The following is a 13,532-nucleotide window of genomic DNA, read 5'->3' on the forward strand; positions in this document are numbered from 1 at the left end:
TGCATTTCACAATTCCAGAAAGTCCTAAAGTCTTATTGTTGCTGTGGTACGACCTCACTTCAATTTCTCAGCTGAAAGATAACACCACTGACAATACTGCTTTGGACCTACTAGTCTGAAAACAGAGCTCAAATCACTTCTTAAGAGGCAAGAATGTTACTGAGCCTTGGCAGATGTGACCTACTCCATACCTCTCCCTCTGCCATTAGGAAAACATTGCAACACTAACTAAAGGAAATGTAAGAAAATATCTGTAACCTTTTAATGGTATCATTCTCAGTAATCAGGAGCAACCACCAAGCTCCCTTGAATTACAGACTATTAAATCCATTCAATTTTTTTTCAAATTATTTCTGAATACATTTATTTTACAATGGCCACTTCCCTTATTATTCATACATCGTGCCCTATGTAGAATCTGGAGAGGAAGTCTGTGGGTCGGGGTGTTTCTGTCTCGTGGAAGTAACGCATGATGTGTGTCCGCTGCTTCCAAACTTGTATAGTTTCTTCCAGATCCATTTTACCCTGAAAAAGAAATCAATTACATGAGTGATCAAAGAACCAGGCAGAAAAGGAGGCCAAAACTAAATCTACTGCCCACTATCTCCACTGCTTTGAATCAATTCCTAACTATTTGCCTAATATCAATTCAAAACTATTTATTTGGACATTCAGTGATAACTTAAATTTTTAAATTCCTCTTTGTCTTCCTTCTCTTTCCTAAACTTTGGTTTTCCTTTTGTCATCCTCTCCCTTTTTTATTGTCAATGAGGTTTGAGTAGACTTGTAGCTCGGGTTGTGGGTGTCGAGCTTGGTTGGCTCGCCGAGCTGGTTTGTTATTCCGCAGACATTTCATTACCATGCTGGGTAGCAGCCTCCGATGAAGCGTCGGTGTGTTTTTCCCACCTGGTTTTTAAACTCGAGTCCGTTGAGCTGGATTACCTCACTTCGTTCGTGGAGGAGTGTATATGGGGTCGAGTTCTATTCGTTTATTGATAATAACAATAAATAATAACATCGATAAATACAGAACTCAACCCCATATACACTCCACTAGAGTTTAAAAACCAGGCAGGAAAACACACCGACACTTCATCGGAGGCTGCACTGAGGATGTTACCTAGCATGGTAACAAAATGTCTGCTGAACAACAAACCAGCTCAGCGAGCCAACCAACCTTATTGTCAATTAACTTACTGTTTGACTTTTTCCCTTTCATTTTAGTTCTAACATTTCCCCTTCTGTTCATTATCAGCTTGTCCATCCTTGGTTTTGGTTGAATATATTTATCTCGTATTCATTTTTGAACTTTTCCCACTTGTTTTTTTATTGTTCTCCCTTCCTAGTCATTCTCATCCCTTAAAAGTGACTTTATCCCCACAAATCGGTTACTTGGAACTTTGGTTTTGTCAGTTATCTCAGACCATATGACATTAGTACTATTACCTGGATGTTTCCCTGTAGTTACTTCTCTTACCCAACCCTGTAGTGTCAGTACACATGTTCTGCTGATCTAATGCCGATTAACTCATGCTTTGCTTCCTCATTAAGCTGGAAAGCCATTTGGTCCTGCTTTTTAATTTATCAAGCTCCTGACATTTCTTTTGCTGGTCTACCTCCGATCTTTTGAGTCTTTTCGGTTTAAGCCACATCAGGATCAACTGGGTATAGGCCTCCACTTTCCAATTGCCTTTCCATTTGCACCACAATGTCCAGTACCTTTGAATCGGGGTTGGTTTTGATTGCGGAGGTCATTGTCAGCTCAAATGATCAAATGACATCTGGCTATGACATTTCTGATCTATTCACCCAGCACCCTCAACTCCCTGTACCTTGCCTCTGGACAGTCACATACGCCCTTTTGTAGAATTATTCTGGAGTATCTCAACACAAAAACATTTTGTACAGGTATTGTTATCCAGGACAGTTTCACTGTCCACAGCTCCCCATAAACAGCAACCACAATAGCTATGCTGCCATTGCTAATCTTTTAATTTATCACTGGCAGAAGCTTAAAGAATAGTAGAATCATTTGTGGTCTCAGTAACACTTAGGTGATTAATGTTAAATCATACTCGATTTATTATTTAATTAGTGTTTGTTTAACCAAAACTAAAAGGTACTTGCAGTCAAAGCTTTTCGTTAGCAATTCTGGAAAGTGTGAAAATAGATAAGTCTCCTGGGCCAGATGGGATTCATCCTAGGATTCTCTGGGAAGCTAGGGAGGAGACTGCAGAGCCTTTGGCTTTGATCTTTATGTCGTCATTGTCTACAGGAATAGTGCCAGAAGACTAGAGGATAGCAAATGTTATCCCCTTGTTCAAGAAGGGGAGTAGAGACAACCCTGATAATTATAGACCAGTGAGCCTTACTTCGGTTGTGGGTAAAGTGTAGGACAGGATTGTAAGAGATAGGATTTATAATCATCTAGAAAGGAATAATTTGATTAGGGATAGTCAACACTGTTTTGTGAAGGGTAGGTCGTGCCTCACAAACCTTAGAGTTCTTTGAGAAGGTGACCAAACAGGTGGATGAGGGTAAAGCGGTTGATGTGGTGTATATGGATTTCAGTAAAGCATTTGATAAGGTTCCCCACGGTAGGCTATTGTAGAAAACACGGAGGCATGGGATTGAGGATGATTTAGCGGTTTGGATCAGAAATTGACTAACTGTAAGAAGACAGAGGGTGGTGGTTGATGGGAAATGTTCATCCTGGAGTTCAGTTTCTAGTGGTGTACCACAAAGATCTGTTTTGGGGCCAATGCTGTTTGTCATTTTTATAAATGACCTGGATGAGGACGTAGAAGGATGGGTTAGTAAATTTGCAGATGACACTAAAGTTGGTGGAGTTGTGGATAGTGCGGAAGGATGTTGCAGGTTACAGAGGGACATGGATAAGCTGCAGAGCTGGGCTGAGAGGTGGCAAATGGAGTTTAATGCGGAAAAGTGTGAGGTGATTCACTTTGGAAGGAGTAACAGGAATACAGAGTACTGGGCTAATGGTAAGATTCTTGGTAGTGTGGATGAGCAGAGAGATCTCGGTGTCCATGTGCATAGATCACTGAAAGTTGCCACCCAGGTTGATAGGGTTGTTAAGAAGGCGTACGGTGTGTTAGGTTTTATTGGTAGAGGGATTGCGTTTTGGAGCCATGAGGTCATGTTGCAACTGTACAAAACTCTGGTGCAGCCGCATTGGGAGTATTGCGTACAGTTCTGGTCGCCGCATTATAGGAAGGATGTGGAAGCATTGGAAAGGGTGCAGAGGAGATTTACCAGGATGTTGCCTGGTATGGAGGGAAGGTCTTATGAGGAAAGGCTGAGGGACTTGAGGCTGTTTTCATTAGAGAGAAGAAGGTTAAGAGGTGACTTAATAGAGACATACAAGATGATCAGAGGATTAGATAGGGTGGACAGTGAGAGCCTTTTTCCTTGGATGGTGATGGCTAGCACAAGGGGACATAGCTTTAAATTGAGGGGTGATAGATATAGGACAGATGTCAGAGGTAGGTTCTTTACTCAGAGTAGTAAGGGCGTGGAATGCCCTGCCTGCAACAGTAGTAGACTCGCCAACTTTAAGGGCATTTAAATGGTCATTGGATAAACATATGGATGATAATGGAATAGTGTAGGTTAGATGGGCTTCAGATCGGTTTCACAGTTCGGCACAACATCGAGGGCCGAAGGGCCTATACTGCGCTGTAATGTTCTATGTGACATTCATCAGGACAATCAAAAAAACCAACTTTACAAAGGAATCTACTTGCTCAGATGTTTTTACACACCTCTGGAGCAGGTGGGACTTGATTCAAGGCCCCTCAGTTCAGGGGTAGGGACTCTACCATTGCAACACAAGATAGCTCCTTTCATAATGGGAAGAATAATTTATACATCATGGGAAGAGGGTGCTGATTGGTTGGAGATACATGGCAGGAACTGTTTACTGTCTTAGTTATCCAAAGAAATCCACATCAGACAAGATGACTGATTGGTCACGGGGATGCAGCAGGGATTAGCCTTGGAGAAAGCTGCAAGGTGTGGGCATATTCTACTAAGAGCAGTGCCCTATTTAAAATGAGTGTTAGACTATAAGCTTCAACCATGTACCTCTTTTAGAGACATTTAAATTCTGTACTATCAAGCAAATACTTAATTATTAACATTATAGAGTCAGAGTTGTATAGCACAGAAACAGACCCTTTAGTCCAACTCGTCATGCTGACCAGGTATCCTAAATTAATCTAGTCCCATTTGCCAGCATTTGACCCATATCTCTCTAAACCTTTCCTATTCATATACCCATCCAGATACCTTTTAAGTATAGTAATTGTACAAGCCTCCATCTCTTCCTCTGGCAGTTTGTTCCATACAAGCACTATCCTCCATGAAAAGGTTGATCCCTAGGTCCCTTTCGAATCTTTCCCCTCTCACCTTAAACCTATGCCCTCTAGTTTTGGAATCCCCCACCCTGGGGGAAAAGAGAAACCTTGGTTATGCACCTTATCAATATCCCTCATGATGTTATAATCCTCTATAAGGTCACCCCTCAACTTCTGACATTCTGGGGAAAATAGCCCCAGCTTATTCAGCTTCTCCCCACAGTTCAAACCTTCCAATCCCAGCAATATCCTTGTAAGTCTTTTCTGAATCCTTTCAAGTTTAACAACATCTTTCCTATAGCCGGGAGACCAGAATTGAACGCAGTATTCCAAAAGAGGCCTAACTAATGTCCTGTACAGCTGTAATATGACACCCTAATTCTTTGAATTAGAAAGACTGGTCTTTATTTAAAATGTGTGGATTAAATTAAATACAACTTACTTTCCTCAGGTTCCCTCTGTGCAACCATGACATTTTTCAGACTTGTCCCTGCATTTATTTTTCTCTCATTCCTGCACTATTGTTATTTTATTCCAGGGCTTGCTTTCTCAATGCTCTCTTGCTGACCCGACGTACTTTTTCCAAGCCCTCACACAGCCAAACTTTATTTCAGGGGTCTCTCTCTCAAGACTTTAAATGTGTTAAAAATATGGACAGCAGAGTTTACAAAGATCTAAAGTTTAGAGGGTGGAGGATGTAAGGTCATCCAAGGCAGTAGTGGAATAGTCACATCTGGAAGAGGGTTTTAGCAGACATACTGAGGCAGGGACAGAGACAGAGGCTTTGGAAGTAGAAGTAAACAGTCTCGATTATAGACAGGAAATGAAGTGCTGGAAGAGATAAGATATTTCAGTTATGAACAGTCTTTTTCCAACCTAAAATCCCAAAGACTGAGGTGGCGATGACAGTGATCACAAGCGTTTGGAGTTTCTGTCAGCTCAAAGATGACAGCTTTGGGCTTCACTGCATTTTACTAAAGAAACTGCAGCTCGTCAATGGTTGCAAGTTGGAACGAGCGAACCGAACAGGAGCTGCAGAAATCATCCCTGTATCACAGATAATCGTGGAAGTGACAGCACACATCAGGAAGATGAAAGGGTCAAGGACAGATCTTTGGGTAATTTAGTGGCAAAGATGCAGGAGTAGGAGGGAAGAACATGCTGGAGGTGGCCTGGCTATTATCAGACTGACAAGGGGGAGGTCATTTCCATTAGGAGCCAGTCACCCGTGGAGGCTGGTGTACCGTGAATGCTATTTCTGATTATTGGTTAATGTTGTTTCAGTGTCGTGGCAGGGGCCCTCATGATACCAGGATATGTAAATAATAGGTTCAATGCCTCTGACGCACAGAGTCCTGTTCATCTATCACCTCTGTGCTCAATGGCTCCCATTTCAGCAACATCAAATACCTATTCACACTTTCAGGTATGGATGACGACAAAACTGTGACTACTATTTCTAACATTTACAAAAGCGTTTGGTATGCTTGTCTTTATTGGTCAGTGCATTGAGTATAGGAGTTGGGAGGTCACGTTGGGGCTGTAAAGAACATTTGTTAGGCCACTTTTGGAATACTTCCTTTAATTCTGGTCTCCCTGCTGTTGGAAGGATGTTGTGAAACTTGAAAGGGTTCAGAAAAGATTACAAGGATGTTGCCAGGTTTGGAGGGTTTGAGTTATAGGGAGAGGCTAGATGGGCTGGGGCTATTTTCCCTAGCGCATTGGACGCTAAGGAATGACCTTACAGAAGTTTATAATATCATGAGGGGCATAGATAGGGTGAATAGCCAAGTTCTTTTTCCAGGGTAGGAGAATCCAAAACTAGAGGGCATAGTTTAAGGTGAGGGGAAAGATTAAAGGAACCTAAGGAATAACTGTTTCACACAGAGGGTGGTGCACGTATGGAATGAGCTGCCAAAGTGGTGGAGGCTGGTACAATTACAACATTTAAAAGGCATCTGAATGGGTACCTGAATAGGAAGGTTTACCGGGATATGGGCCAAATGCTGGCAAATGGGACTAGATTAATTTAGGATACCTAGTCAGCATGGATGAATTGGACCAAAGGGTCTGTTTAACCTCCTGCTTCACAATGCTTTTCATCATATTGTCAGCTTCTCTACACAATTACAGAATTCGAGACCTTTATCACCAGCAGGTCGATAATCCGGGGGTCAGTGACATGGGCGTTTTTCATGAACATTTCCCGCACCTTATCTCGTCCCTGTTTTACTGAGATATCCAGATAGAATTTCTGTACTGTAGAGAGAATTAAATGTTAGATCCAGTCAAATATTGCGGAGTTCCATCTCCCAGAACAGTTACATTTAATATACAGAATCAGGTCTTCCAGTCTAGCTGCTGCCCACCAGTGTTTACACTCCACATCCTAACACTTCATCTGACCCTCTCAATGTCTGCTCTACTTCTTTCTCTCCTGCCTACTGTTTTGAAGTACCAATAAGTTAAAGGATATTTCATTATGATCAGCCAGATGTCTGACTTGTTTAGAAAACCAAAACTAGTCAAGCAACAGCATGTCACAGTCATAACTGCAGAATCGAACCTTGTATCCAATGCCCCAGACTCCTCCATTATCATTCCTAAGTCTGTCCTCTAGCAGGACAGAAGCAACACAGTGGTCAGAAGGTTGTGGCCCTGGGAGTCCTTAACATTGATTCCTGACTCCAATATCTCTCAGAGCACAACATCAAATGCAGGCAAGGATACTTCCAGCTGATGACCACCTACCACCCACTACCCTCCCTCAGCTTAAGAATCAGTTTTTCCTCCACATTGAACATTGCCTGGAAGATGTACTGAGGATAATAAAGGATTTTAAAAGAATGATTGAGCTGGTCAAATCATGAAGGACTTATCAGGCCTGGAATAGGTGGTGAAAGCATCAAGAGAGAAAAACCTATTTGACTCTACCCTCACCAATCCATGTAGTACTCAGGACCCTTTTCCAAGGCAATATTGCTAGGAAGACCTTATGAAGACAAAATCCCATCTTCACAGCTAGAGTTCAAGTTTCACATGTACATTGATGAAATCCAGTTCCAGCTGCTCCATTCCAATTTGAACCAAGCTACGTTCAGTTGCTTTGCCACTGCCATACTACCATCACCACATTCTAGAACTCCCTCCCCAAACCTCTGACCTACTTTTCTCTTAAATGTTCTTTAAAAGCTATCTCTTTGACCAAGCTTTTAATCATCTGACATAATTTCTCGTTATGTGGTTGTCATATTTTCTTTTGAAATGCTCTTGAAAAGCTCATTGGTACATTTTATATGTCAAAGTGCTACATAAATAAGTTGTTAAAACACAATCAATGGAGTCTTATGACAAAATATTCATGACATAATAAGAAATTAGACTAAATATTGAAAGTGCAGGCAAGAGCCAACAGCAGCAAAGAGGCAAAGATTAAGGAAAACCAACAAGTCTTTTATAAAAGCACATAGTAAAAGGCATGGTTTGGCTAACTGGATACCGAAAGGAACATTTTGTGAGGGCAGATTTTCTTTGTATATTCGTTCACTGGACGTGAGCGTTCCTGGCTGGATCAACAGTTAGTGCCTGTCCCTAACTGCCCTTGCGAAGGTGAATGGTAAGTTGCCTTCCTGAAGCTCTGTATTCCTTGGGGGTAGGAACACCACACTGACTGAGGGAGGCAGTTGCAGGATTCTGACCCAATGACACCGAAGGAACAGTGATAATATTTCCCAAGTCAGGATGGTGTGTGGCTTGCAGGGGAACTTGCAGTTTTTAGTATTCCCCTTGTCCTTCCAGGTGGTAGAGGTCACGGGTTTGGAAGGTGCCCAGAGGGCGTTACGAGATTTGGGGCAGTAGCGTGTTGGAGTCGGGTCATGGAGGCTGTGATCATATTGAGGGGCGGAATAGCCGATAGACTCTGGACCATTTCATTCAGTAAAGGAGTGAACGGCGCTATAGGAATGAAATGATGTCAGGTACCACCCCACCCTAATCCCACACACGCACGGTCGAGCAGTGATGTCTCCAGCCCCCGGATGACCCGAGCTCAGCGCCGACATTCGGAGGGAAGGCCAGCTCCTGCCGGACAGCCCCCAGTGACCGGCCCGAGGCTCCAGCCACTTGCCCCCGCAGCAGCACACCCCCCGCTCCTTACTGGTGTTGGGCACCTCCCGGTACCAGGCTCGATAAAGCTCTCGCACCCGGCGTTTAGCTTCGCTCTGATTCCGGGACATAAACGGCTTCACCACCTTGACGGCGCCCATCACACGGCCGGCCCCAGCCGCCGCCGCCATCTTCACCCCTCCAACCCGTTGGGGATTCCTATTTGCTGATTGGTCCCAAACTGCAGGTGGAGGGTGGGACGTCTAACCGTTTTCGGTGTTGATTGATGAATATGACTGTCAGTCACAACTGGTATGCTTATCCTTTGCAGTGATAGGCTGTCATCAACGTCAAACACCACATCTCAGCGGATATCCTGCCTTCTATTTACACCGAATGCAAACAATGGATGTCAATTATCAACCCGCCTTTCCCATGGTGATTGGTAAAAGTTGATGTCAATCAACTTGTAGTGGGCGTGGCTCCCATCCGTCCCTTACGCTGACTGGATAAAATGAACGTCAATAAACCACCAATCTTCAAACTGATTGGTGAAATTGTGTACATGTCGGTTATTATCCCGCCCATCCTTCACACGGACTGGAAAACAGAGACATCAATCAACCGCTTCCCCGCCTATTTCTCACATTGATTGGTTAAAGCGAATGTCAACTATCCGGCAGGAAGGGGGCGGGAGTAAAGGTCTATCGGAAGCAGTTACAGAATCTAGGGGGGAATATTGTTGATAATAGTACAATTAAAATGGGTGCTGCAGAGGATGTTGGGATTGGAGGAGGGCAAAGTATGTACAGAGATAGGGAGTAAATGGAGGGATTGAAAGTGAGATGGTTAAAAGAGGTGTTGTTGGTTATTAAGGAAATTGAAAAGGCAAACCAAGATTTTTGATTGTCAGGGGTCACAGAGGGACAGGAAAATGGAGTTAGGGCCACAGTCTGATCAATCAAAATCATGTTGAATGGCAGAACATGGTGGCTCAGTGGTTATCACTGCTGCCTCACAGCACCAGGGACACGGGTTTGATCCCACCCTCAGGTGACTGTGTGGAGTTTGCACATTGCGTAGGTTTCTGCTGGGTGCTCTAGTTTCCTCCCGCAGTCTAAAGATGTATGGGTTAGGTGGACTGGCTGTGCTAAATTGCTTGTAGTATCCAGGGATGTGCAGGCTAGATGGATTAGCTGTGGGAAATGCAGGGGTAGGGTCAGAATAGGATGCTGTTTTGAGGATCGGTATAGACTTGATGGGCTGAATGACCTGCTTCCTCACTGTAGGGATTCTATGAACAGGATTGAAGATCATTGTCACATTCAAACTAACGTCATGGAATTTTTTCGTGCACACATAGAATACTATAATGTTCTAGTAAAGAATTTTAGTTTAGGGGAGACAGTGCCACTAGAGCAATCATTCAGAACCAAGCTAATGTTCAGGGGACATGGTTTGAATCCCACCATGACAGATGGAGATATTTTAATTAAATTAAACCTAGAAATAGAAAAGCTGCCCGGCAACGATCTAACCATTGTCAATAGTCGTAAAACTCCATCTGGTTCGTTGATGTCCTTTAGGGAAAGAAATCTACATCTTTACCTTGTCTAGCCTGTATGTGACTCCAAACCTGTGGCAACATGGTTGACCCTTAACTGACCTCTGAAATGGCCTAGACAACCAATCAAATGAACCAATCAATCAAAGGCAGCTAGGGATGGGCAACCAATGCTGGGAATGCCAGTTATGCTCACATTCAATGTAAGAATAAAGAAAAAAAGAGCATTGGATGTCGAACAGACTGATTTCCATTCGTTAAATATGACAGCAATATGGTTTCAGAGATTTGTAAGTGTTTTAATGTAAATCTATAAATTAGTACAAACAACAGTTTCCACCTTTCCCTGTCCAGAAGCTAGCTCTCCACTCCAGAAGAACCCAGGTTTATTTTAAGAATCTGCTGCCAAATTAACTAATCACCTAATTACAAACAATGCCTTCCGGGGGCAGTGTGATAATTACAAAAGTAAAACGAGGATAGGGAAGTCAAGGGACCGAACTCAATCCAAAAAGTGTTGGAGAAAGAGATTTTTGAAAACAGACTCATCACCAAATTAACCAACCACCCAATTAATCAAACTGCACACCAGAGGCAGTGTAACAACAAACAAAAAGGGAAGGAAACAAGGCATGGGACTAATGCAAAACAGAATTGGAGGTGGAAGTAATGCACTCAGTCCTCCACAGTGTCCAATTCTGTTTAAAGGTCTCAAAGGTAAGAACCCAGCTCCTTCTTTAACTTAAAAATTCCAGCGTGTGTGTGTAAGAGTCCAGAATAAGAGGGGATTAAAATTAAGCAGTTCAGGGGTGATAATCAAGAAGGCCCTCATAGAGTCCCTACAGTGTCGAAGCAGGCCATTTAGCCCATTGAGTCCAGACCAACCCTTTGAACAGCATTCCAGCCAGACCCATCCCCACTGCTCTATGACCCTGCAATTCCCATGGCAAATCCTCCTAGCCTGCATATCCCTGGACACTACGGGCAATTTAGCATGGCCAATCCACCTACCCTGCTCATCTTTGGGCTGTGGGAGGAAACCAGAGCACCCACAGGAAACTCACACAGATACAGGGAGAATGTGCAAACTCCACACAGAGAGTCACTCCAGGCTGGGATTAAACCCAGGTCCCCAACACTGTGAGGCAGCAGTGCTAACCACTGATCCATCATCCCAGCCTGTTCATGTTTACAATCTAGAAATCTAACACTTTCTTCCCTTCAAAGCCATTGAATCTAGGGATCAATTGAAGTGTTCATATCTGAAGTTTTTCCTAGGAAAGTGTATTAAGTGGAACTGGGTAAATCACTGATCAAGCTGCTCCTTTGTATAATGGTTGGATTCCCACCTTTCATTATGGAAGACCAGGTTCTTCCTGAGGATGAGCATGGTGACTTTTTATAAAAAACACCCATCAAGAGAGGGGAGAGTTTCTGAGGAAGCTTGTCAGGGCCTGAGAAGATGTTTCTGCACCTGGGGAATCTTCAACTTGAGAACATAGTTTAAAGAGAAAGAAGGAGAGGCTGGATAGGCTGGGACTTTTTTTCACTGGAGCTTAAGATGTTAAGAGAAGTTAGGAAGTTAAGTGACCCTATGGAGGTTAATCAAATCATGATGGGCAGGGATAGGATGAACAGCCAAGGTCTTTTCCCCAGGGTGAGGGAGTTCAAAACTAGAGGGCATAGGTTTAAGGTGAGAGGAGAAAGATTTAAAAGGGACCTGAGCGGCAATGTTTTCACACAGAGGGTGGTGCATATGTGGAATGAACTGCCAGATGAAATGATGGAGGCAGGTAGAATTGCAAAATTTAAAAGATTTAAAAGGATGGGTACATGAATAGGAAAGGTTGGAGGAATATGGGCCAAACACAGGTAAGTGGGAACTGAAAAAACTGCGGATGCTGTAAATCAGGAACAAAAACAGAAGTTGCTGGAAAAGCTCAGCAGGTCTGGCAGCATCTGTGAAGAAAAAATCAGAGTTAACATTTCGGGTGCAGTGACCCTTCCTCAGAACTGGCAAGTGGGACTAGTTTAGTTCGGGAAATGTGGTCAACGTGGACGGGTTGGACGGAAGGGTCCGTTTCCGTGTTGTATGACCCTATGCCTGTTTCCGTGCTGTGTGACTCTATGACTATGATTCTATAATTTTCAATTTAAAAATACAAAAAACAAAAGCTCACGATGTAGTGGGTGGCACATTAGCATGGATAGAAGATTGGTTGGACAACATCAGAGAGTTTTGATAAACAGGTCATTTTCAGGTTGGCAAGCTTTAACCTGCTGTAATAATTGAATGTGGCGTCAAGGAAGTTGAGCAAAACCAAACTCAGTGGGAATCAGGGGGCAATCTCTCTGTTGGCTGGAGTTATAAAGAGACTCTTGGAGTTGTTTGAGGAAGAAAAATGTTCTCTGAACCACGAAGGACTAGCGGACATACAGTACTTAGAAGCCAGAAATACCAGAAAGCATTCTATAACTGGGCTACCAGAACTGCACACAGTACACCAGCAGAGGCCTCACCAACATCCTGTACAACCTCAACATGACATCCCAACTCCTACAGTCTAAGGTCTGAGCAATGAAGGCAAGCATGCTAAATGCTTCCTTAACCACCCTGTCTACATGTGACACAACTTTCAAAGAATTATGATCCTGAATCCATGGGTCTCCCTGGTCTACAACATTACCCAATACCCAGCTTTTAATTGTATAAGTCCTGCCCTTGTTCATTTTACCAAAATGCAATACCTCACATTTATCCAAATTAAACTCTATCTGCCAGTCCCCAGCCCTTTGACCGAAGAGGCTTGCCCGGATCTCAGTTTAACATCCCATCTAAACAATATCATTGATTTGCTGCTAAGTGTGAATGTTTGGGGAAATCTTCATGCTGAAATGAAATTTTGACAGGTTTTGAGTTTTTTCCTACATGGGCCAGAGGAACTTGGTAATCCTCCAGGACTGCACTGGACCCAAAGAGGATTTCAACCAAATGATTGAATTTATTTTTCTTTAAAGATTTTCTTTTATTGCTTAGATAAATATAGAAGCTGGAGTTTAAAAACTGTTGGAGAGGTTCGGGCAGTTGGAGAATGTACAGAACCTCTAGGAATATGTCTAACCAAAGTTGGTAAAGGTGAGAGGGGAGGAAGAGGAGGGAACATGAAGGAAGAGACAGGGAGGAGAAGATGGAGAAGAGAAGGGTAGAGGGAAGGAGGAGGAAAGGGGAAGCCAGGAGGAGGAGGGGATTGAGTTAATATTAGTCAGGCTTTCTCAAGCTCTAACTCTGCACTGGACACCTCTTCAATTCCCGGCTCAACCTTTTCTCTTCTTCGATGAGTAGCCTCCAGATCTTCTTCAGATCTTCCAACCCTCGAAGGTTTTTGGACAGCTCTCCCTCTTGAATGGTAATTCTGCAGCAAACAAGAACAGTATTTGATGAGAGAGATCGTGGGAACTGCAGATGCTGGAGAATCTGAGATAACAAG

The 13,532-nt window shown here is 43.2% G+C and overlaps 1 protein-coding gene across 1 annotated transcript; it reads right to left on the reverse strand.

Moving 5' to 3' along the window:
• Positions 1-238: 238 nt before the first annotated feature.
• ndufa6 (NADH:ubiquinone oxidoreductase subunit A6) lies at positions 239-8,751 on the reverse strand. Its single transcript, XM_020512178.2, has 3 exons — positions 8,533-8,751; positions 6,520-6,635; positions 239-525 (listed from the first exon to the last, which is right to left on the reverse strand). Exons 1-3 carry the CDS (start codon positions 8,669-8,671, stop codon positions 394-396), a joined length of 387 nt encoding a protein of 128 aa, XP_020367767.1. The 5' UTR covers positions 8,672-8,751; the 3' UTR covers positions 239-393.
• Positions 8,752-13,532: the final 4,781 nt, after the last annotated feature.

The sequence above is a fragment of the Rhincodon typus genome, chromosome 37, assembly GCF_021869965.1.
Source record: "Rhincodon typus isolate 14 chromosome 37, sRhiTyp1.1, whole genome shotgun sequence".
Lineage (NCBI taxonomy): Eukaryota > Metazoa > Chordata > Chondrichthyes > Orectolobiformes > Rhincodontidae > Rhincodon > Rhincodon typus.

Excerpts from the sequence above, each read along its gene's own strand:
- ndufa6 (XM_020512178.2), bottom strand. The coding sequence starts at position 8,671 with ATGGCGGCGGCGGCTGGGGCCGGCCGTGTGATGGGCGCCGTCAAGGTG. Across the intron at positions 6,636-8,532 it reads CCGGGAGGTGCCCAACACCA|TACAGAAATTCTATCTGGAT; the intron begins GTAAGGAGCGGG and ends TTCTCTCTACAG. Across the intron at positions 526-6,519 it reads TCGACCTGCTGGTGATAAAG|GGTAAAATGGATCTGGAAGA; the intron begins GTCTCGAATTCT and ends TTTCTTTTTCAG.